General features: G+C 39.4%; 1 protein-coding gene across 6 annotated transcripts in view; it reads right to left on the bottom strand.

Annotated features, from left to right (window-relative positions):
- Positions 1-25566, bottom strand: part of trps1 (trichorhinophalangeal syndrome I) — a 215983-nt gene that overhangs the window by 14957 nt on the left and 175460 nt on the right. For all 6 annotated transcript variants that reach the window (XM_043689004.1, XM_043689005.1, XM_043689003.1 and 3 more), the window contains exon 5: positions 3003-3125. In XM_043689004.1, the coding sequence (XP_043544939.1) occupies positions 3003-3125 (123 nt within the window). The remainder of the gene's footprint in view (positions 1-3002; positions 3126-25566) is intronic.

Below are 25566 nucleotides of genomic sequence, written 5' to 3'. Positions count from 1 at the left end.
TTCATTGGTGATCACTGTTATTGTCAAGCTATTACTTTCAGCTGCACATTGTACCTTATGAATTGTAAGTGCCAAAACTTAAATACAATAGAATAGTCTGAAGGAGCAGTCATTCAAATAAGAATATGTTCCTCACAATTAGATGGTCGCACAGTTATTCAATTCTACTTATCATCACTCAAATATTCTTACCGGTGCTCTTCCAAGAATTGAACAAATGACAACTTACTTCTGAGTCTAAGCGAGCAGTTACGAATGATGTATGGAATAAATAAATTCTGCTGTCAAGATTTATTCACACAGATTCTGGGAAAGGAATGGTGCTTGATGTTCCTCAAACTGACAGCTGTCCACAATTCTTCATGAGCTTTTGAACATCAACATCCTGGCACAGAGTGTCCTCACTACACAATATTGCCAGTGCAGCCTGAGGTGCAGTTTCGAAGCACTTGATAGATGACAATGTGGGGTGCATGTGGCTAGTTCTCACTGAGAGTGCCAAGATGTGGGTGAACAGTTTCTGACACTGAGGTCATTCAAGTGGTGAGCTGAATCACCCAGCTGGTCGCTCTGGCTTCATTTTTCCAACATCCAGATGGTCGCATGAGTTTGGTGAGTTAGGTGTCTGGATCTTAATGAGGTGAGTTGTGGTGTTAAAAAGGCATTTAACAATCAATATGACTGTCAATTTGCATTTCGCTACTGCCTGGTGAGAATCTCACCATGCCACTGGTGAAAAGCAGAGAAGATAGAGCAGGATGATATCAGTGTTGAGATGGGCTTCACCAGACATGTTCCCAGTTCTGCCAGTGCATCATACCATAGGTCACATCAATCAGACCTCAATAAGATTTCACTGTGTTCCTGAAAAAGCAGCAAGCATGTGAAATTCACTATTGCGGGGACCGGTGAAAGCATTGGCAACTTTACAGATCTCCTCACTGTATGTTTTTAGAGTGTATGCTTCCTACAAAGACAGTATTTAGTCAATAACGCTTATTTTAAAGTTTAGTCAAGAAATATTTTCTGAAGTCTTGCTGCCTGACTTGGGTTAAAGTAGGCCAAAATACATATATTAGAAAGAAGGTCCAAGGTGTTTAGAGACATTGCAAACTGCAAGCATACTAAGAGTGACTCCAAAGTCCCAGAAAAGTGGTGAGAAGGTAAATGTGTAAAGAATATGCCTTTAGCTGTCCATTTACTTTCAAGATGAGAGATTTGGGCTCTTTAGGACAGCATTTCTACCTGGATAGCTGGCCCATGTGATTCACCTTGTCATGGCTTTGATAGTGGAAGGTTTCCTAAGATAGCTGTGAAACTCACAGGTAATAGTTTGGCAGGATCCAGGAAATACAGAACAGCCACAAGTAGCAAGACATTATAGTTCACTACCTAGCAATGCAGATGGGAGCCTGGAGTCAGATTGAAAATAACAAAATCATGGGGATTTTAAAACAAGGTTGGAAGATTTGCCTAGCCTGAAGGATTCAGGTTCTCTTGGAAAAATGACATCATGAAAGACAGTTCTGGAATTGCACATTTCCAGGCTGTAAAATAAAATAATCAGAAGTAAACCATTGGGAGCTAGGAATCAGGTTAGATCAATTTTGGGAGAATTACTTATCTACTTAAAGGACAACACAGAGTCATAGTCATAGAGTCACGGAAACAGACTCTTCAGTCTCACCAGTCCATACCAAACTTTATCCCAAACTGAATTTGTCCAACCTACCTGTACCTGGCCTACATCCCTCCAAACTTCTCCTCTTCATCTACTTATCTAAGTGTTTTTCAAATGTTGTAACTGCTCACGTCCACCACCTTCCTCAGAAGGTTCATTCTACATGCAAACCACCCGCCATCTAAAAACATTTGCCCCTCATGTCTGTTTTAAATCTCTCTCTCCCCTCACCTTAAAAATGTGCCCCCCCAGTCTTGAAATCCCCCATCCTAGGGAAAAGATATTAACCCAATCTATACCCCTCATGATTTTATGAACCTCTGTATGGTCACCTCTCAACCTCCTATGCTCCAGTGAAAAAAATCTCAGCCTATCCAGCCTTCCTTTTCAACACAAACCTTACATGCCCAGCAACATCCTGGTAAATCTCTTCTGAACTCTGTCTAGCTTAATAATATCTTTCCTATAACAGGGTGACCAAAACTGGACAAGTACTCCAGAAGAGGCCTCACCAATGTCCTGTGAAGTGTGTTTCCTCAGTTATGCTAAACATAAGAGGATGCCATACCATTCTGTGGTTTAAAGTATAAGCTGCCTACACTGCAATACTGCTTCTATTCTTTAGCCTAAAATCATACTGTGCCGTCCTTTCAGTATTAACTGGAAATTCAAATTTCATTATAAATGTTATCGGTCTCTATGGAGATAAAACAGAAGTAAATAATATAGATGTGTTAAAGGGGAAACAAAGTAAATAAGTCAGGGAGAAGGGAATAGAGGATTGCAATGATATTGGGGAAATGGATTGCATGGATCACAAACACTAGCATGGACTATTTGCCTGAAAAGACTGTTTCACTGGCATATATTATATGTACTTAAAATCATGCAGATGAGCTCACAGACTGCTTTTAAAAAGTGGCAGATGTATGAAAAATTACTGCGAACAATTAATTCTGTTCTCACAGAAACTTACGTTACCTTCTGATTTATTCTACATCTACAATAACTAGCTGCCACTGAAATGTTACTCTCAGTGTAACTTATGAAGTGTTAAAGGACATGTGCCAATACACTTGTAACAAAATCAAAGACTTTGTCCACATTTGAAATCTCACTCACACACACACTCACACACCAACACAGACACACACACACAAAACACACACACAAAACACACACACAGTGAGAAGCTCCCTTCAGAGTAATTAATTGCAGGACCCAAGAAATGGGTTCCATTAAATGAAACCATGTGAGACATCTGGCCAGTTTGAACAATCTTTACAAACATTTTCCCAAACAACTAATGGGTTCTTCCTACCGAATGCAGCTTCTGGTACAGGCCACATGCGTTACATACATATCCACCGTTTGCATTCTTTCGCCAAAGAGAGGTCTTTGTGGTCAGGCAGTTGGCACAGAAGACTCCAGAACCTCTTCGTCTCTGCAACAGCAAAAGGTCAAAGGTATATCACGTGATCTGTGAAGTTAGGACAAATCAACACGAGTGTTTTGTTTCCCTTCTGGCAGAAATAACCAAGAAAGTAAGTTGATCACAATAAGGTCACTTTTAATTATGCCTCTTCACAATAACTGAAATGTATAATAATAAATCAGTGATCAATTAAATATAGAAAACAAATAAAAGCATTATTATATCGATACGCAGTTCTAACAAAAGTGATCATGTTAATCTGGTATCTATTTGCAGAACATTCATTGTTTAAGACAAACATAACTAATTTTGCATCTCGATAAAAATAAGTTGCAAAGAAATTTAATTTGAAAGCTTTAAGTAAGTGATAAAAGAAGCACCTGTTTCACCTTTTTAATAATTGTAGTAATTATCTTTACTAATCTTTAGTAATTAAACAACACAATTGGCCTGACATAATACAAATACAACAGTTATAACTCTCAAATGACAAATTTTAAATAGTGGATTATTAACAACAGTCTATCTAATATTAGTGACAAGTGCAGAAGAGCAACTTTCAGTGTTTTAATATAACTAGCCCCCAACTTACACTTACGGGAACGAACCACTGTGTAAGACATTCATGTCCAGAAATATAACTAACTCTGTGACTGCTTGCCCAGTTTTAACTTTAAACTTCAGTTCTGCCCCAGAATTGAGTTTAAATCTCGTATTATATTCCTTTTATCACTTATTTCTACATCTGCAGCATTGAACAGCTCTGGTGTAACCACAGCTAGATTCCTAATCCATTCATCCTGCTTCCTCAGATGGGATACATCTAATTCCTTCCTTCTCAGTGTCAAATCTTCACCTAGCGATCATCTCAAATGTTGCCACTCTGTGCATTGTGTTATTGGTGGAAATGTGCCAGAACAACACATCTATATTTTATGATCCAGACTGGCTCCCGAAGTGATCAGATTTTATATCATTGGTCCTCATTTGAAAATGGGCTAAAATTGGTCATGGGCTTGCTCACTCTGCAGTCTTCTGCAATGCACTCAACTTACTCAAGTGGAATTTGAACTCTCAAAATCTTTGACTCAGAGGTCTAGATTTTCCCAGTTTCCACAAGTCAGTTAAGGAAGTGGGATCTGGAAAAAATCTGAGTGATCTTGCAGAAGGATTTTCAACACAGACATAGTAATTACACTCATTAGCAGGCCAATTTAGGAATTTTGATGGTGCCATAGTGAATTTCCTGATGGTGGACAGGAACTGAAAATGCCGGAGTCTGCGATTTAAAGCCTCGTGGCAACAGGGCAAATATTCCTGTGTTTTCTATGTGCGTGTGTATTGTATGGACATTGTGTGTGTAAAAATGTGTATATGTGCATTGTGTGTGTGTCTGTGTGCGCGTGCAGTATGTGTCAGTGTGTGTTGTGAGTGGCCTCAAAACCTCTCATTCCACCACAGACCCGCCAAGATGCTACAGTCACAGTTGTGCCAGTTGGTCACCCTGCTGTGACTGCACAACAATGACCTGACAACTGCTGCCAGCTGTGATTTTTGATTTTTCACTGTTCTGTACAGACACCCCAGTTGTGAAGCACGTTATGGCCTCATGCCTGCTTCAAGGGTTCTCACCTCTCCCATTCACTCAAGAAAAGTGAAATATTGAACTTTAGGAGAAGCTCTTTTAGTATTTTTTATTCTAAATTTTAAAATTTAGAAGTAGATTATTAGAACTATGCATGCCAGAAAACATGCTGTTTTGGACAGCCAATTGTGTCAAACTCATCAGTATATTGATCCACCCGAGGATTATTTAGAATTTTCTGTTGCTAAATGGTAAATAAAGTAGGGCTTACTCTGGGTGTTTTGTAGCAAATAAATTTTCATTTTATGGCATTACGACATCATTTTTTTCTTATTACACTGAACATAAGATTACAAAAAAACTTGACTGAGAAATATTTACACCACATGTACTTTTTAAAAATTCATTCTAGGGTGTGAATATCATTGCCAGGAGCAATACTTATTGCTTATCCCTATTACTTCTGGAGGTTGTCATGGTGAGCTATCTTATTGAGCTGCTCTAGTCCATATAGTGACAGTAAGTCTCTTCGTGTTGTGAGATAATGATTTCCAGTGACAGTGAAGCCACAGCAGGATATTTCCAAGTCAGGATGGCGTGTAACTTGAAAGACACTTGGAGATGGTGGAGCATTGTAGTGTGTCTGCTGCCCTGCTCTTCAAGGGATAAAAAGACTAAGGTTTTAATGGTGTTGGTGGAGAGGCCTTGTTGATTTGTTGCATTGTTCTTTGCTGATAGTGCATGCTGCAGCCCAGTGATCTAATGATGAAAGGAATGAATGCTGAAGGCGGTAAATAGGGTGTCATTCACATGGGCTGCTTTATCCTGGATGCTGATGATCTTCATGAATGTTGCTGGAGCTGCATCCCCTCCAGCTTTGCAGAGTCAGAAAGTGAGTTACTCGTTACAGAATACCTAGTGTCTGACCTGCTCCTGTAGTCCAGTATCGTATGCATATATGTATAGTGCGCACAGCACGATGTTGAAAGATTTTGGTAACTATGAACATATTCAAGCTTTTTTTTTACATTTTTATAGATTTTCAACTTGTTCAATAATCCTGATTTTACAGATACATAATAGGAATGGCTGTTGCTCCTTAAATTATAGATGTTCAAATGTTGTTCAATTTTTATATACCTAAGTAAATTAATGACGTCCTATTGCTGATTCTAAATCCACAATAAATGAATGTAATAATAAAGTGAAGGTAAGAGTTTTTATTTCCAAGTTTAAGACCATGCCAGATTGCTAAATGAAAATATCTTTTCTCTGCTGACTGTGAGGTGTGAAGTGGAGGGAATGAGCTTAATCAATCTCAACCCAGTCCTAATGAAGAAGGAATTATAGCCAAAATCACAGGGTAATACAGCACAGAATTGAAAAATGTTTGTGCAATGTAGGAACAGAGAAAACTACTAGAATTAGTGCAAACACAGCTGTCCTGTTGAAACACAACTAAAAGTTTCAGACTTATATCTTAAGTGTGAATTACAATCTCTTCAGCATGACCAACCATGGGTTTCTATACTTGAGATGTTTATAGCATCTCATTATTTGTCATGGATGTAGAGAAGAATGGAATCTCACCTTTGGAGGACTGTACTGTACAATACCCCCCTCCACTTAAGTTTTGCTCCCAGGGTGTACAACATCTGCTGGATAATGCCAGATAATGTACTTCATTTCATGAAGTGTAATCTATGATTGCACAAGCATTGCAAATATTTGACCAGATTATAATAACGTGTTTGCATTCTTAGGCCAATTATAGTTTAGCCATATATACAGATGCAAATTTTAAATAGTTGTAATTTCAAATTCTTTTCCATACTTCTTAAGAATACTTCTCCATTCATCTCTTTTACAAATACTATTCTTTTTGCCAAGAAAACATAACCATATTTTAAAATTGTTTAATAATATTATTTAATGTTCTAAATGGGTGAAATTAGTAGATAGTGATTTTAAGTTCAACGACAGTCCATTATAACTGTTAAACTGTCTATGATATAGTCTATACATACCGAAGTGCAAAACAGTTTCATCAAATGATACAAAATGCCCTCATACTGTTTTGTAGTTAAGCAATTCAGAGAGAATGGAATAATAAAACTCTAGTGCCATTGTGTAAATGCAGGCTTTTAATCAATTCAGGTCTGAGACTTACAATCGTTTAAAATTACATGCTCTACTGTTCATAAAGGAGCACAAAAAAGGGACTTTAATTCATAATCAAAAAATACATACAGACCAAATACTGAATGACAGAAGCAATCATCCCAACATCCAGAAATGAACCTACATTAGAACATTATTTCAATGCTCCAACACACACTGTAGCACAGAGGAACTGCGAAGAGCAGAGGAAAATCACCTATACCGTGTATTCAAAAAGAATGGGTACCCAATGAACACAGTCTGCCGATTTCTCAGCAACAAGCCCAAACAAGCAGACAAAACATGTCCAGAAACCCTAGCCACTCTCCCCTACATCAGAGACCTCTCGGAAATGACTACCAGACTACTCAGACCTCTTAGCATCATGGTAGCTCACAAACCCACCAACACACTAAAACAGCAGCTAATGAACTTGAAAGACCCTATCCAGACAACAAGCAAAACTAATGGCATTTACAAAATACCTTGCAAGAACTGTAACAAACACTACATTGGACAAACAGGCAGAACACTAGCCACCAGGATACATGAACATCAACCTGCCACAAAAAGACATGACCCACTCTCACTAATGTGGTTACATACAGATGAGGAAGGATACGACTTTGGGACAACACATCCATCCTAGGACAAGCCAAACAGAGACATGCACAAGAATTCCTAGAAGCATGGCATTCCAACCTGAACTCTATCAACATTTACCACCCCCTGAGAAAAAGAACAGGAAATGGCATCACCACAGGAAATGGTTTCACCAACCGAAGGAAACCTAAACACATAAATAAAAAGTGGGCCGTACTACCAGTGCTTTATCCTGAGGCTGACTGATGATGTTACTTAGTATGGTGACAAAACGTGTGGAAACGAACCTTCCAGCTCAGCGAGCAAACTTACATCCAGAACCTCAACCTGAGCTACCAATTTTCTCAAACCTCGCTATCATGATAAAATCTTTGGAAAATTAGATACATACTATAGTAGTAAAATCATTCCACTTCCTTTTAATTTCTGTAAGTACTTCTCAAAAATTAAAACATGTCAATAAATTGTCAAAAAGTATTAACATATTTAAAATTTGAATTTTTCAAAGATCTTTCTTTATCAATTGAATGTTCACCAAAAAATACCCAGAGAGAGTACAATGCTAATAATTGTACTCAGATATATTCAAAGTAGATGGCTTTTATAGGCATATTTCTGCCTTCAAGACTCAAGCAGTTTCTTGGAACAAAAAGGCACTTGATTCATCTGGCGTTTCACAATGTATTACAGAAAAAAAACCTGGTGAGCAGCCAGTTCCCTATAGGGTAATTTTTCCATCCAGATGCAAGTGCCATTGAAGGACTCGTCAGCTAAACTAATTACAATCTCGCATTTGCTGATGCCTGCTCACTCCAACATTCAACATTGTCCATTAATCATTGATACAAGGAAAATGAGTGTAGCCAAAAGCAATGAGTACTGGTAGACTGCACAGCTATAAAACTTGAAATGACTGTAATAATTTAACTTGATTCTAGAAATGTTTTCAGTTAGCAATAAACAGTTGAAAACTCAGTCTTACAATTACCCTTTCAAAAAATAAGTTCTCCCCTCCCATTATCCACATCCTCCATCCCTCAAACCACAATTCCATTAATATCAATATTTAGTTCACCATTGGTCACTTTGGTTAATGTGAAAAAGTCAATATCTTTCTTGAATTAAATTATCACAAGATTTGAAATAAATTATAACAAGATTTGATTAGAATTCCAATGCAATAAGTTTGCAAATTTCAAGCAGAAAATCTAAAAGATTTAGACCACTACTGGCACAGTGATTATTAACATTACTAATAAACAATTGCCATGACAAATTACATTTCCTCAAGCTCTGGTTCATGCTCACAAACAATCGTAGGGAACATGCATTTCCTTGACTGTACTGTTGAGGACCCTATTCTTTCTCCTCTCTCTTTGTTTGCAGAAATAATGCAGTCAATAAAAATCCAACAGATCTAATTACACCCTTTGTAATAGCAACCAGCCAAAACAAAATTAGCATAGGACAAGCAACAATATTAGACGCTGTGTGGTCACTTGTTGAAATATATTAAGATTGTTAGGATATTAATCTTTCTTTCATGATGTCTGTAATGCATGATAGTTATCAAGAAAGTCTGTGTCGCAGAAAAAAATCCAAATTATTCCTCTGTATGAATAGCACTTGTTATTGTGCGGTACATTAGAAGGAATACATTTGGTGAGTTTGGTAATAAAATTAGCTGTTTTGTGATACTATTTACAAACTAAAAGACAAGTGTCACAAAGTTTTTTCTATCGAAGATGATCTAATAGTCTTGGCAGTGTAGAACAAACTTTGCTTCAGAACCTTGTTTTAAAGGAAAATACAGAACTTCTTGAACAGAAAGGCTTTGTGTGGCTTGCATCCTACACATTGTTGGATAATTTAGTCAAGCACTTAGAGGGAAATGCAATAATTTCTAATTATACAGAAGTAAGGGTCTCAGGAGTGATTAGACCAGTTAAGTGAGGTAATAGGCTATCCCCATCAAATACCTCACGTACGCGGCTTCCTGTTCAATCTCCAACTTGTCTGCACTACCATCTGCAAAAACTAATACCTATCTTGTTCTGCCAGCTTCTGCTTTTGCAGTTTTGTTGGCTCTGCAGCTGCTGTAGAAGAAAGCTTCAATTGTCTTAGCTTTCCCCCATGTGCAAATTCATTTTTTTTTCCCCTGTCACGAACATTTTTTCATGGTAGAACATTGTCTTTGCAGAGAAAAGGAATGGCAGACTGGTCAATCTGATCCTGTAGTTTCTCCTTTCCCCCCACGTTGATTCATGTCTAGCATGCGCAAAATGATAATCTGTATTTGCTATCGCACGGTTTATACACTGCACTGCTATCACACTCACCAAATTCAGATAGAGGGTGTCATGTAGACTTGTCCACTTTCCAAATGGACTATTCATGGGTTCTGATATTATCTAATTTAAATACATTTTCCCAGAAGAAAATATCAAGACAAAATGAATGTTGTTAAACATCTGGCTACAATATTGGATATCAGTTTCCAGTCATTGAATCCTTTCACCTGGGAATGGTTTGTGAATGATTCACTTGCTTAACTTTTCCCCTTAAAGCACATAACTTTGCTTTTAGTATTGCAGCACGATATGCTGAACTGTCAATCCGATACCTTTAAGATACGAACAGGCATCAGACATTATGTCAAATGTCAGATGTTCAGATTCCAGATGTTTTTATTTCCAGATTTCTTTACACCAGTTGTTACTTCAGTTATACAAGACTACAGCACACTGCAGTTCCAAACTTAATGGAAAAAAAATTGTAAAAAGCATTTCCATCTTAAACTAATGAATTGCTGCTCTGTGACACTTTTGTTTGTTTTTAATGCCATGCAACAATAATCAACAGGCATACTGTTACTCTTAATACTTTCCAATTTTCTTATGTTTGCTAATGGAAGTGCTGCCAGTAAGATTAAAAGAAATAAAGTTGTTCAGTTCCCGGTCTGTGATCATAGTTATGGCAACAGTTACAAGGAGAAGTGACAAAGAAAATTCAGCCAGTGTTTCTGTTCAAAACTTACTTCCAAGAACCCAACAAAAAACTACTCCTGCCTACACAAGGGACAGGTATTAGAGTTGCATGATTTCATAGGCAGATGTCCCATTCACAAAAGTTTGGATAAGTAAAGCTTTTGAGAAACACATGCTCTAGCATCGTTCGCTATTTTCAAATCTGTTCGTCCTGTCGTTACACAGAATGCAACAATTTTCCTTCAAATTACTTCGCCCTCATATTTAAAAAATCTCATTGGTCTTTGGATTCAAAAGGTTTCTTTCTTTTTCCCTCAAGGTAACAGATATTGTTGCTCATGAAAAAAAACCTTCTACGTATGACATAGCCAGTCTTAGAATATCATACATGCCCACTCTTTTTAACAGCATCTATTCAATATGTAACTGCCTTGTTCTGTTATTCTTTAACTCCTTCAATGGTTTCATTAAAAAAATTCCTTTCTCTCAGGAGCAATCTGAAATTCAAATGACATTTGGAGGTCAGACAAGCCTTACCACCTTTCTTCCTCTTCAATTTATCTTAACCGTTCCTAATTCCATTTATTGCCACATTTTCATTGCACTCTTCAATTGATTCCTTTCAAAGCTTACATAATCACTCCTCAAGCAAGGCAAGTTTCATCTGCCCCTCAATGAATTCTATATTTAACACAATGTCAAGTTCTTTTGTCATCTCCATCTCCATGTTTTTGGAATTTCAACTAAATGCAAGCCTGTATTCCCAATTTCCTGGGAAATGAGCAACTCCAGCTTTTCCTCTGCTGCCTAAGAAATGTTGCCTGTTTAGTTCCTGCTGTCCTCTGACTCTCTCTCCCTCTACTCACCCAAAACTACCTTGCTCTAAACCTGGATCTGTGCCTTTCTTAATTATTTGATGGGATGTGGGTGTCACTGGAAAAGCCAGCACTTACTGATCACCTCTTACTTCATTCAAAGAGGTGTTCATAGCTATTTCAACCTAATATCATCCAACCTGTTGGGAAAAAAAAAGTACACTGTTGTTATACAAGAGAAGATTCCCTGCCTGGCTGAAGTTAAATACTCACCCTCTGATGTTTCCTCCCATCTCCCAATAGACTAACCTTACCACCAGCACTAAATTCTGATTTTCCAGATGGCTATATCAAGCTTATTTATTACCATTGAGTTTCTACATATTCCTTCAACCTCTTAGTTTTTCAACCCCACTGAACTTATTTCTGCTGTTTCAAAAAAAAACATGAGCAGAACTCTCCTGGTAGAAAGTTGTTTATCTTGCTTCCACCAAATTCATTTCCTCTTATCTTCTCCCTAACAATCCCACACTTCTGTTTAGTCTCCATCCACGCTCACACAACTGTGTTTGTGCCTCCATGTTGGGAGGTATAAATAGTTTTGTGAAAAGGTGAATCAATTATATACTGCCTCTAGTTCACAGGATGCATGTTTCTGGCAAGGGTCTGTAATACCGACTCAGCTGTAGCCCTAAATGAGTAGTTTGTGGTTAGGGATCTGACCCCATCCGCATCTCTCTCCATCCCCTAGTGAGAAAACCTTCAATCCTAGCTTAAAAGAACAAAAAATATTCAAAATTTCACTGGAGTTCAGGATTATTCTTAAGAAATTTAAAAAGGAATGATCTTGGAATTTGTTGGCCAAGAATACTTAAAATCAAATAATTATCAATTCCTATTGCACAAAGTTAAAGAAACATAAATATTATAGGTCGCATTCATTAAACTCAAAATATTGCATTATAAGGTTAGGAGTCCTCTGGAGCAAACAGCAGTCAGTGCAGGTTCCAAATGTGACAAATCATGACCTACAACAAACCCAGGTTGAAAGACCAGAAACAAAACATCATTTCAGGCAGATGGCCGAAAGAGGCACCTTCCTGTGAACTTTGAGATGATTGCCTTAAATGATCACTCAATCACTCTGATGCTGTTGGTAGGGTGTGTATATGAATGGGAGAAAGGACTGCAGATGCTGGAGATCAGAGCTGAAAATGTGTTGCTGGAAAAGCGCAGCAGGTCAGGCAGCATCCAAGGAGCAGGAGAATCGACGTTTCGGGCATGAGCCTGAAGAAGGGCTCATGCCCGAAACGTCGATTCTCCTGCTCCTTGGATGCTGCCTGATCTGCTGCGCTTTTCCAGCGACACATTTTCAGCTGTGTATGTGAATGGCAGATAAAGACATTCACTCTGATGTTTCCAGAGTTAGCTCACTACAACCAGAGCAGCAGACAGAAAATATAAAGTTAACTATAATTTCCTCAAGTCAAGAACTCCTTTATCTGCCACTGTTACTTCTAGAATCTAGAGACTGCAATTGTTTTTTATTATACAAAATGCAAAGTTCATAATACAGCTATTATTCATTATAGCACTCATCCCCAGATTGTTATCAAGTGGAAAGAAAATACCTACTGGAAGGAAACATTTGTATGTGAGATGACAGCAGGATTGGGGTAACCAGAGATTCCCTACGGCAAATAAAATGTCAAATTTCAGTGTCTCCACTTGACATCAATAATGACTTCAGGTGAATAAATAAATAACTAAGTCCAAAACTGAACTGTCAGGACATGTTAAAAGGAGGACAATGATTAAGAATTCTGATTTTTACATTGAAAATTAAGCTGAAGATTTCATTACTGCCATTGCGCCAAAACACAAAAATTAAAAGGAAATAATTCAGTTTTTAAAATCTGATTTCAATTGTCCAGTTCTGACTTGAGACATTTTTTGATGAGCAGTTGAAAACCCCTCAGTAGTTTGGAGCAGGTTTATGCTATGGGTTAGTTGCTGGTGTTTCACCTCTGAGTCATGAAGAGAACAACAGGACTGAGTCCGAACAGAGTCCGAACAGACAGCTTCACCCAGTTTCTAGTGATCCTGGACCTAGAAACAAAAGTGGCCGATGCTCTGCAGCTTGGTTTGGCTTAAATTTACATCCCTTACATTGAGAACAAAAAAAAAACTTACAAACTGCCTAGTTCAAAACTAGACAATCCCAGAAGGAAACATACATCCGGTGTTACCTTCTGAGAGGAAGGGAATGCCAAAAAAGAACTAGTCAGAAACAAAGCACTTATTTATAATAAGAAAGATTTACAAGCTATTGAAAATTAGATAATGAAACCATGCTGGAGAAATGGGGCACGGGAATACATTAAATACATTCAGTTACTAGATTTTGCAGCCAATGATACACTCTTTAGTTTAATCTGCAAAGGCAGTGATAGGCAGAGAAATGGATAACACATGGACTGAAGAGATTGATAGACTAACAATATTCCAAAAAAAAAATTACTGTAGCCACATTTCCATATCTTGACTTCTAATTTAACAGGAGTTGAGGGTGGAGGAAAGTGTGAGATCCTGAAAGAATCCTTGGAATTAATAAAACAAAAGAATTACACCGATAGTCATTACAGATCCAATTTCGGCTTACATGGAACCGCTTGCCCTGAATATTTTGTGACAAATTCAATAACTAGTTTGCTTCCAATTACAGATCGCCAGTTCTAGTAGAGAAGGAAATCCTGAGCTGATTAAAGACATATTAAAATTACTCTACAATACAGATATAAAGCTATTTACAAAACAACTTCACTACCCTGAACCACTGACGACATCTAATAAATTGAGTTCCCACAGCATTAAGCATTTATACATAAATTATATATTCAGTTTTAACTATTATCTGGGACTTTAAACTTAAAAATTAGTAATTTTTCAAAATCAAGTTTCTAACTTCTCATTTAGATTAGATTACTTAGTGTGGAAACAGGCCCTTTGGCCCAACAAGTCCACACCGACCCTCTGAAGAGCAACCCACCCAGCCCCATTCCCCTACATTTACCGCTTCACCTAACACTATGGGCAATTTAGCATGGCCAGTTCACCTGAACTGCATATCTTTGGACTGTGGGAGGAAACCGGAGCAACCGGAGGAAACCCACGCAGATGCGGGGAGAATGTGCAAACTCCACACAGACATTTACCCAAGAGATTGCCCCCTTCTTTTAAAACCACTGCTCAAACATGGAGGTGTTCTTTGAAAGTTTTATACCAACCGATTCTTGTTCCTGCATTCCTCTAGGTTTATCTAGCCTCAAATGTGCTGTTGTAATTTGAAGCATTTAAGGGTTTCAGGACTGTTATAGTGCTGGTGATGACCACTGCTTGCAGAGCTGCAGTGGGAACCAAAGAAGCACTGGCCAATGACTAGCCTGCAGCACCCTGAGGGCTTCTGGACCAGTTGATGGCAGTGGACCTGTCCTAAATCAAGTAACAGCCCTCCAAACATTACATCCCTGTAGGTGAGCTGCTGGAGGAAGGGGTGAGCTCACCCTCAGCATTTTCAGTAGAGTGCAGGAACCTCAGCAGCCTCCTAAACCCATGCCCACTGTAACTGCTAAATGTACTGAAGAGTCACTGCTAACATCATGGCTTCAACAGTGCAATGTTGGTCAGGTTAATTTAACTTCTTGACCCTTTGTGCTTTAATACTTATTTTGAAGAGTAGATGTCTTTATTATTTTTTATTAGCTGACCTTCTGTACTAATATTCAGATGATATCATGCTTTAAAAAGAATGAGGTATTATAGTACAAAGTGCACATTGTTTCAATATTAAACAGAAGCTGTCATAAAGCCCCAGACTAATTGCTTTTAAGTAAACATTGGGTGAGGTCTGAGTTTTAATGCTTTTGAAGGACACAGGTCTGAGCTCTGGTCATTTTTTTGACTTCATTGTCATGTGGTTCCTAAATTACTTTCAATTTCTGAAGGGTTTTCTCAATACATGACAAATGATCACTTTTTTCTTTGCTTTTTTTGTAAGTGTGATGGCAAGGCTGATCATTTTTATGATATCAACTTTATTTTATGTCTTCATATTAAAGCAAAGGAGCCAATGCATTTTCTCACTTGTGAAAGGAATTTTCATTTAAAGTAAAGCATAAACATATTTTCCCATTTTCTCCTTCCTGAAGGAGTATGGTTCCACAGTTCCCCACCCAAACCACCAATTGTCATATGAATCATGGCTGTCAGTGGCAGATGTTATTCAATTGCTGCGCATCTCAATCTCCCTTGCTCTACAACCTGCCAATACTGACCTGCTGCATATCCACGTCTTTAATAACTCCATTACTGGTGGGCATGCCTTTAGTTGCCAAAGCCCAAGACTCTTGAATTGCCTTCCTAAACCTCCTACCTCTCTCCCTGGTTTTTCACTGAAGACAATTCTTAAAACATACCTGTGTGACTAATTACATACCCCATTATCTCTTTGCGCAGCATGGTTGTCTATCACTTGGTTGCTCAATATTGTCCCTATGAGGCTCCTTGTGACATTTAACTGTGTTGAAAGAGCCTGCAGTGGAACGCATTCCTATTTAGTAATGACAAAATTTTAACAGCTGCATCTGGATTCCACCAGGGAAGAGCAGATGTTCTTGAACTCTTAAGATTTGGGCACTGAAGCTAATAAACTACCCTAACTGTTGGCATAGCTAAAGTTGGTGACTGAGGATCAAACTGAGACCTGATAGCTGAGTGCTGTACTGTACGGCATATTTAGATATAGGGGAATAGTTGAAATGCTAATTTGGTACTTAAACTCTGGACCTTTTTTTCCACAAAGGCAGATGAAGCCCGACTACAGGAATATCCGAAGAGAAACCAATAATAGACATATTTACTGAAAAGGAATCTATGTCATATAGGGCTATAATATGTAAGAGATCAGTCCAAATAGAGTATAATCAGCAAATAACAGACATCCTGACCAGAATTTTGAGAATTCTTTATTAACACATATAGAACTAAAGAGCTAGAGGTTGTGAATGTTATATCCCTGCTCCAAAAAAAAGGGAAAAGGATTAACAAGATAGCTATAGAACAGCTAGCCTTATGGCAATAATAGAGCAAGGGTTTGACTGCAATAGGGATAAAATGAGCAAACACTAAGAAACATCGAGATTAATTAGGAAAAATAAATTTAAAAATTGCTGGCTATATCTAATTAAATCCTTTTGGAAATTCCCAAGCATAAAGTCCAAGGGAGAAGGCTCTGGTGGCGCAGTGGTAATGTCCCTGCCCATAAACCAGGAGATCCAGGTTCAAGCTTTACATGCTGCACAACTGCTCACATATCTGAACAGGTTTTAAAGAAAATATGTACCGCAAAGGGAGGGTCTTGTGGTGTAGTAGAATCCCTGCCTCTGAGCTAGCTGGCCAAGGTTCAGCTCCCACCTGTTGCAGAGATGTGTCAATAACAGGTCCAAACAGGTCAAATAAAATAACTACAGTGAAAAGAAACACAATAAATGTGACATACTTGGGTTTTATAAAGTGCAATACAAGAGATGTATTGCTAAGGTGAAATAAAGTAAGTTTATTAATTGACAGACCTATTGCTAAAAGTTAAGACACAGAAAATAAGATTTTAAAAATATTTCCCAGATTGTGCAAATGGTCCTTCAGCCATAATGGATTAGTATTTAAATTTTGTTTGTACTAAAGATACATAAGTTAATTTGGATATGAAGTTAGAGGAAAGCCAACATTTTTCAACAAGGCTACAAAAGTGTGAGGAGAATGTACAAAACTGTAGGATATTGAAAGATTGTGAAATGTGGGCAGAGATGTGGTAAAACAGTTCAATATATTTTCAGGATAAAGAGAATTGATATATTCCCTAAATGGTAAAACTCTTAACAGAGTTGAAAGAGAGAACGATCCAAAAATCCAATACAAAAATCTTAAAGGCAGGATTTCAAGTGAAGTGCCAATAAAAACAGAGATTCGATTTCAGACTTGATATAAATGCTTTTCAACACATTTTTTTGGCAAAGTGTTTTCTCAAGTGAGATTCAAGGATTTGGTCCACCATGCGCAATGTCAACTTTCCTCTCAATCTTCCATTCCTTTTCTCAGTAAGTATGCTACTGGATTCTTCTGTCCCCACCTCAGCCATTGTGCAGCAGAAGTAGTGGGAGTGCTCACCGCTGTGAGGCACTCCAGTGTTCCCACTGTTGATGTCACATTTAAACTCCAACTGCATGCCACTTCAGACGCTGCCAGCCAGGAAGCACCTTTCACACTGTGCTCTTCTGCCATTATCCCAAAGGAAATGGCCCAGAACGGCTCCTTGATTCGCTTACAAGAAACTGGAGGAGCTGATGGATGGAGTGATGGAAAGAAGGGCAGTGCTATATCCTTCTGGTTAGGAAAGGATAGCTAACCACCAGATCCTGCCAGCCGGGACTCAGATAGCAGCCCAGGTTATTGCAGTGTCTTGGGTGAAACTCAACACAAAGCAGTGCGGGAGAAGGTTAATGGAGCATGCAGGAATATTGTGGTACAGCCAGAGGTAGATTACGACCCAGAGAAGCAAGTGGTGAATCACTGCCGCCAAGTAAACACTATGGCTTTCACGTTGGGAATAGGCATTGTCTAGTTGCTCAGGGAAGAAAAGAAGAGATGGGAGCTACACGGAAATGAAGTGAGTTGGACTCAAAGAGATACAAGTGCATGGGACAATGTGGTGGGTCAGCAGTTAGCACTGCTGCCTAGCAACGCCAGAGATCCGAGTTCAATTCCATCCTTGGGTGACTGTCTGCATGGAGCTTGCACATTCTCCCTCTGTCTGTGCGCGTTTCCTCCAGGCACTCTGGTTTCCTCCCACAGTCCAAAGATGTGCAGGGTAGATGCATTGGCCATGCTAAATTGCCCATAATGTCCAGGGATGTGCATGCTAGGTGGATTAGTCATGGGAAATGCAGGGTTACAGGGATAGGGTGGGCTGATCTTTGGAGCGTGGTAGGACTCGATGGGCTGAATTGCCTGCTTTCACACTGTTGGGATTCTATGCATGCAGGGTAGTTGATGTTACTTAATGATATTCTGACCTCCCCATTTAAATGAGGAGGAGGAACATGGAAACTTTTCTCTCAACATCAAAGATTCTGGATTTTTCATTTTCCCAACATTCTCACCACTGCCCACATCACTCAAGGGAGTGAAAAAGTCCACCCCAAATTCTGGTGTTAATTATATTCAAGACATTCTGATGATTAGAGTCAACTCTGACTCACAATATGAATAGCATTCGAAATGTGGACTGGTGCAATCAGATTCACTTATCTTGCCGAGGATAAGGGAATTGTAAATATGAGGACCGACTTTTTAAAAATGAAGCAAAATACTATAGATACTGGAGATCTGAAATACAAAGCAGCAAGTGCTGGAGAAACTCAGCAAGTCTGGAAGCATCTGTGGAGATAGAAACAGAGTTAATATTTCAATTCCAATATACACTTCTTGTTCTGAAAAAGTAATATTGGACTTGAAATGTTAACTCTGTCCATCTCGCCACAGATGTTGCCAGAAGAGTGCTATGTAGCAGAATTAGGCCATTTGGCCCAGCGAGTCTGCTCCACCATTCAATCAGAGCTGATATGTCTCTCAACCCCATTCTCCTACCTTCTCACCGTAATACTTGATCCCCTTACCAATCAGAAACCTATTTATCTCTGTTTTAAATACACTCAATGACTTGGTTTCTACAGGCCTCTGCAGCATTGAGTTCCGCAGATTAACTACTCTGTGCTGGAAGAAATTCCTCAGCATCTCAGTTCTAAAGGGTCATCCCCTCACTGAGGCAATGCCCTCCAGTTCTAGTCTCTCCTACTAGTGGAAATATCTTCTCCACATTCACCCTATCCAGGCCTTTCAGTATTCTGTACGTTTCAACCAGATGACTCCCACCTCATCCTTCTAAAGTCCATTGAGTTCAGATGAAAAGTCTTCAACCACTCCTCATATGACAGGCCCTTCATCTCCAGGATCATTCTTGTAAACCTCCTCTGGACTCCCTACAAGGTCAGCACATCTTTCCTTAGACATGGGGCCCGAAACTGCTCACAGTATTCCAAATGCAGTTTGAGCAGAGCCTTGTACAGTCTCAGTAGCAGATTACTGCTTTTGTATTCTAGTGCTCTTGAAATGAAAGCTAACATTGCATTTACATTCCAAACTGCTAACTGAGTCAGCATATTAACCATAAGAGAATCCTGAACTAGGACACCCATTGTGCTTCAGATTTCTGAATCCTTTCCCCGTTAAGAAAATAGTCTTTGCCTCTGTTCTTCCAACCAAGGTGCATGAAATAACATTTTCCCACAGTGTATTCCATTTGCCACTTCTTTGCCCACTCTCCTAACCTTTCCAAGTCTTTTTGCAGACACCTTGCTTCTTCAACTGTGCCTCCATCTACATTTGTGTCATCTGCAAACTTATCAACAATTCCCTTAGTATCTTCATCTAGATAGTTAACATATGATGTGTATATTGTGGTCCCAACATGGATCGCACTGGTCACAGGCTGCCATTCTCAAGAGGCCCCCTTATCCCTCCACTCTGTCTTCTGCCAGTCAGCCAATCCTCTGTATTCCTGATGAAGGGCTTTTGCCCGAAACGTCGATTTTCCTGCTCCTCAGATGCTGCCTGAACTGCTGTGTTTTTCCAGCACCACTCTCGTCCAGAATCTGGTTTCCAGCATCTGCAGTCATTGTTTTTACCTCTATCCACACCAGCACCTTGCCACTAAAACCATGGGTTCTTATTAAATTTAGCAGCCTCCTGTGCAGTACCTTCTGGAGGTCCAAACAGATCGCATCCACTGGCTCTGTTTTGTCTAACTTGTGCATTACCTCCTCAAAGTATTCTAACTGATTCATCAGGCACGACCTCACCCTGTCAAACTGTGCTGACAACTTCCAAGTATATCCTTAATAAAGGACTCTAAAATCTTACCAAAAACGGAGGTCAAGCTAACCAGCCTTTAGTTTCCTGTCTTCCCTCTCCCTCCATTCTTGAACAGGATTGGACATTAACCTGCCAGACCTAAATTTTTCAAATGTTTTCTGTTTTATGAAAAATTTATTCAGTCGTAGCGGGAAGGTTCTAGTAGAAGTGTTCAAAACTATGAAAATGGTGAAGAGAGTAAACACTGAGGGCAGAATCTTGAAATCAGAAAGCACACTGAGTGATGTGTTCTATGGTGAGATGTGTGGCAATATTGGATGAGAAAGTGAGGCTACTTTAAAAATTGTGAGCAACTCGCTCCATTTTTTATGTTTATGTCAAGCAGTGAGGTGAGTTTCCCACTAGGCAACAGCGCGTTGCTATTTAACTATAGTTAATTCTTGTTCAAAGCCTTGTGAACAATCCAGTTCACTTCATTCGACTTCCTCTTTTACCAAATAAGCCGAACTAGCTACATCCTGAGAAAACTTGACGTGGAATCAGAGCCTGGTGATGACATTAGTTTGCTACTTACCCCGATGGACCTTCATGTCGGACATCAGGTACCACTGTCTCCATGGGCACAGGCCACACACACCGTACATCCACAGACATTGGTATCCAATATGTGCCAGTGTCTAAGAAGCTTCATAACACATTCCCAATCCACTTCTGCACTTCAAGGCTCAGTTGGCAACTATCATAGTAATGTTGCTGTAAGGATGCTGTGCACTCAGGGTTACACAGTCATCATGGACGAGACCAGGCTGCAACTCTGAGCTTTTCATTTGCTCTCATAGCACTTACTCACTCTGAGTGTACCTGGATGTTCACAGCTTCCCTGCCTGCTCTTGCCTTAGCTTTCTGTGCTTTATCCCTTCAGCCAGAGATACCTGGTTATATTAATTCATGTCTTGCAGTTTAGTGCAGACACAAAGCTAGGACGCTTGTCATGATTGTCAGCTGGCCTCAGTCAAGTCTTTGGATAGCCTTCATTTAGGGTGACCTGGCACAATGTTGACTGTTTTCTTCCTGAGAAAGAGTAAGTTATAAGGGACATGAAAATGGGTGTTATTTTTAGTGCTGGTGAGGAGTAGTCCTGAGTGAGTGAGTCAGCAGCACAGAGGGCATTGCAAGTTTTGTGGTGTTGGAGATTTGAATGGGTGACAGTAAGTGAGGGAAGATATTGCAGATGATAGTGAGAGTGACAGAACATGAATGCTGATATGACATGGGTGCAGTAGCCGAAATTAAGGGACTGTGAGGTACTGGATAGAAGATGGAGCATTTCCACTGGCCTAGTGGACAAGGTCATTGACCTTCTGTCTACATTTCTGGGCATTCCTCCAGACTGCTTTAACCCGGTTGGCAACCTCCTACCAGGTTGGCACGATCTGGCCTCTGCCGTTGGTCTTGCGGGTAGAGGAAGTTATACCTCTGCACCACCTCATCCAACTTGGGGGCATGATGGGCTCTCAAAGATGGCATGGGTATAAGAGATGCTGGTTAACTCTGTGATATCTCACAAGCGGCAAGTTGTTCTGTGAAGATATGGCAAGAATTAGACAAGATTGACACCATTGGGAAAAGGTAGATAGTTACAGGTATGAATTTGCTTAGATTCAGTGAGAAAACTCGATGGACTCTGAAACAGAAATCTCTCCAAAAGCCTCAATGCAACTCGGACTTAGGCAAAAATAAATAAGATTCAGTCCCATGTGATCATTTGCATGATTATCTTGAATAACGACCTGAAGATTAAAACTATTGAATATTAAGGGAAATGGAGGGATAAAGCATTTATGTTGACAGTTCACATGTGGAACTGACATTAACACAAGAAAAGAATTTTTTGTGATGTGAATCTTTGGACGCTGCAAATTATCCACTAGTCCATGTGTCTGCAAAATGACAATACAGATTTCTAATGAATTCCAGATTAAACCAACCTTTTGACACAGCTTACAGAGAATGAGATAATAACCCAGAATTCCCTTCCAGTTGCTCCTATTCTGATACCAAAGCTTCAGCAGCGGGGGAACAGAAGCCCCCTTTTCACCACGTGTGTGCACCGCTATATCAATAGAGTCGAAACAAAGGCTAAACTAGTACACCCCATGTTAACTGGAAAACACTGGGGAAGCTGCAGATTGGCAGGATCAAACAACTCTCTCAACATTTCTAGGCAATGGTAGCATCATACTGTTCTTTATTAATTTCTACTGAAGAGCTTTGATCTTTCTCTTTTGTCAGATAGACAATTTCATTGTGCAGTTTGTTGGTGGTAAAATTGCCAAATCAGCAACTCTTCCATAGAGCTTAATGCTCCTTTAAACAGTGCGAAGAATTCTGCGTTTTTAAAGAAGGGAGGTATAGAATGGGTGTGGGCGCTGACACATTATAGCTGGAGGCACCAAAGTACTACAAACGAAATATATTAAGCAACCAATTTAAATGAACCTTGTCAATACTAAATGATTCAGAAGCTCAACGGAAGAAACAATCTTGCAGGCTTCACACAAGCGCTGCAGGTTTGTTCAGAAAAGAATAAGGATGGAGCTAGGGATTAATTTAAGAAAAAAAAATTAAAATATCTAACTTAAAGCTCTGTTGCATAAATGTCTGGAGTGCAGGATTTAAAAAATGGCAAGGAAGAAATGATTTTGTAATGTGGAGAAAAAAACACTAGGGAAGGCGAAGTATGGGGCAAAGTGGCACAGTGAAGGAGTTACCATTGCTTTATTTCAATAAAACAATTTTCATTTCTTCTGCAAGCTTCATCAAAAAAAAATTTTAAAATCTTTCACTACCTCATGGTGTCCCAGAGTTCCATATTCCAATAGAATATTTTGAAAATATCATTCTTCCTTCTTTTCCAAACATGGTGTTACATTGTCATGGTGATGGAAAATATGGTTTTTCATAGCATTCTGATTCTTGGTGCCAAAGACCAATCAAGTAGCTTTTACTTAGTGTACTCTGGAGTCAGGTGGTTGACATGACTTCAGACTCTAAATGCTATTTTTTGCATCATTTAACATGCATAACCCCTTTTCCTCACCATTAACATGTAACTCCAGGTTTGGAGAAGAGGGAAGAACAATGTTTTCAAAGTATTTCATTAGAATAAAGTTATATATACATAACCTACTTATGGTTATTTGGTGCTGCACAGTTTTCTGCATTACAGCTTTTGCACGAGGCATGGATATACATCTAATTAAATGATGTAGAATGGGAACATCTCATGGGTACAAGTCTGATCCAAAGTGGTCTATATGTATGCACATCCATGCTTCTTGGCTATCAGAAAAGGAAGTTGGTACACATTCAATTTCTAATGTTTAATAGGCTAGCTATTTGCCAGTGTTCCTTGGCAGTCAAGCAGGAATTCAATCTTCAGGATAATCTGTAACTGGACTCCCTGTTCAGAATCGCTAACTGTGGGTCTCAGATACTGAAATGTCCCCCTTTCACCGATACCACCTGCAGCCCAACTGACACAGTGGCTGCAATTCAAAGGTAGCTGAGTGTCTGGAAAGCCATTTGGGATATCCTGAGAACGTGAAAGGTGTTATATGAATGTAGTTGTTTTGTTGATTCCGTTGGTGCAAGTTTCTACTGAGTCTAAGGCAGGAGTCCAAACTCCAGAATGCCTTTTTTTGAGAGTAGATGCACAATTCAAGTTATTAACTCTGCGGTCTCCAAAACTGAATCACCTCCACCCAAAAAAACAAGTCATTCCTATCATTTCATTGCACACCAAGTAAACATAGCTCTCTTCAGCCAGTTGCTAAATTGTAACAGTGATTCACAATTTCAACAATCAGAAAGTAGAAGTTCAGCTGTGAACAGTCTGAATGCATACAATTCATCACCTTTATTGCTGAAGCCCTCAGAAGCCTGATGTTTACTTCATATAACAATCACACAGAAGCCCAGTTACCAAATCCACAACAAATTTCACTCTAAACAAATCAGAGTGTTTCAGAACAGCTGCCAGTGCTTCATTGATGCTGATCTTGACAGCAGAAAGCTGCTTCTACAAACAAGCAGCTCGCTCAAGGCCTGTTGGCTGCATCCCAAGAACTCCTAAGTTCTATTTCATTTTCCTATTTCAGTGGTATCCTCCACCAGTAATGCTGCAAATTAAGGAGAAAAAGGAGCAGCTGCACCCTGGTAAATCCAGAGTATTGGTTAAAAGGAACAGGCCAGTGCCTGAGCATGATAGGTCAAGTTAAATTTTTCAAAGATTAAACGAGGGTTATATGCCAAGCGCTTTGGAAGAAATTGTTTCTGACATCCTGTAGAAACGTCTGATGTGAATGCAATAGGACACTTCTCAACCTTAAACATAAAGTGGTGTTTAAAGTTAAAAGGAATGACGTCTTTCTTGTAAAGTTCATTTTTAGAAGAATCACAAATGTTTAAGTCAATTCACAGGCATGAGATAAAACTGATTAATTTTTGAATAAAATAAAGCTCTAGAAATAGCCAGCAGTCTGGCTGAATCTGTAAGGAGAGAAGCAGCTAATGCTTCAGGTCTGTGAAATCAGTAGCAAGGTGAAATTTTAACCCTTTCCTTTCCACAGATGCTGCTGTATATTTCCAGGCTTTAATCCTCTTCCCTCAGGACTTTTAGAGGAGACCACAATACCAGACACTGCCAGGCTCCTCTGAAGTTGTCAACCTGGTCCAGAGGAATGCCCAGTAATGCTGCAAGAAGGTCAATGTGCTCTGCAGGGCTAACTGCTACCATCTTCTGCTAGCTACTCCCGCTCTCTCTCTTCTTCTGCACAAACCTCCCACCACGATTTGTGGTCTCTCACTCTCACAACTGTATGCAATATCTTCCCTTATTTGCTCTCATCTACGCACTCCCCCAAACCATTGACCCTGTACGTCCTCTGCACTGCCTACTCACTCACTTGGGCCACCCTCCCCCATCTGTATCAGCACTAACAGCTGTGCCAGCCACTTTCATCTCACTCAAGGCCTCCTTTTGTGCCTGAAATTTGACATGAAGGGCCAGGATGGGGTGGGGATCTACTCAGTATTAGGCTTCTCATCTGCTACAAGGAGAGGATCCTGCCCCTGACTGCCCCAAGTGGCTGAAAGACTATGTTCAAGCTTATCGACTGATACTGGAAACTGCCCTTAATTTATAATACCAGGATCCCCTGACTAAAATGTGTCTTCCCTTTATATGACTGAGGATTACTCTTACATTTTGACACTTGGCCATTGGTTGTAGTACATGCAGTATGTTTGCA

This window comes from Chiloscyllium plagiosum, chromosome 4 (genome assembly GCF_004010195.1).
Source record: "Chiloscyllium plagiosum isolate BGI_BamShark_2017 chromosome 4, ASM401019v2, whole genome shotgun sequence".
NCBI classification, from domain to species: Eukaryota; Metazoa; Chordata; class Chondrichthyes; order Orectolobiformes; family Hemiscylliidae; genus Chiloscyllium; species Chiloscyllium plagiosum.
This window is presented reverse-complemented; position numbering and strand designations above follow the sequence as displayed.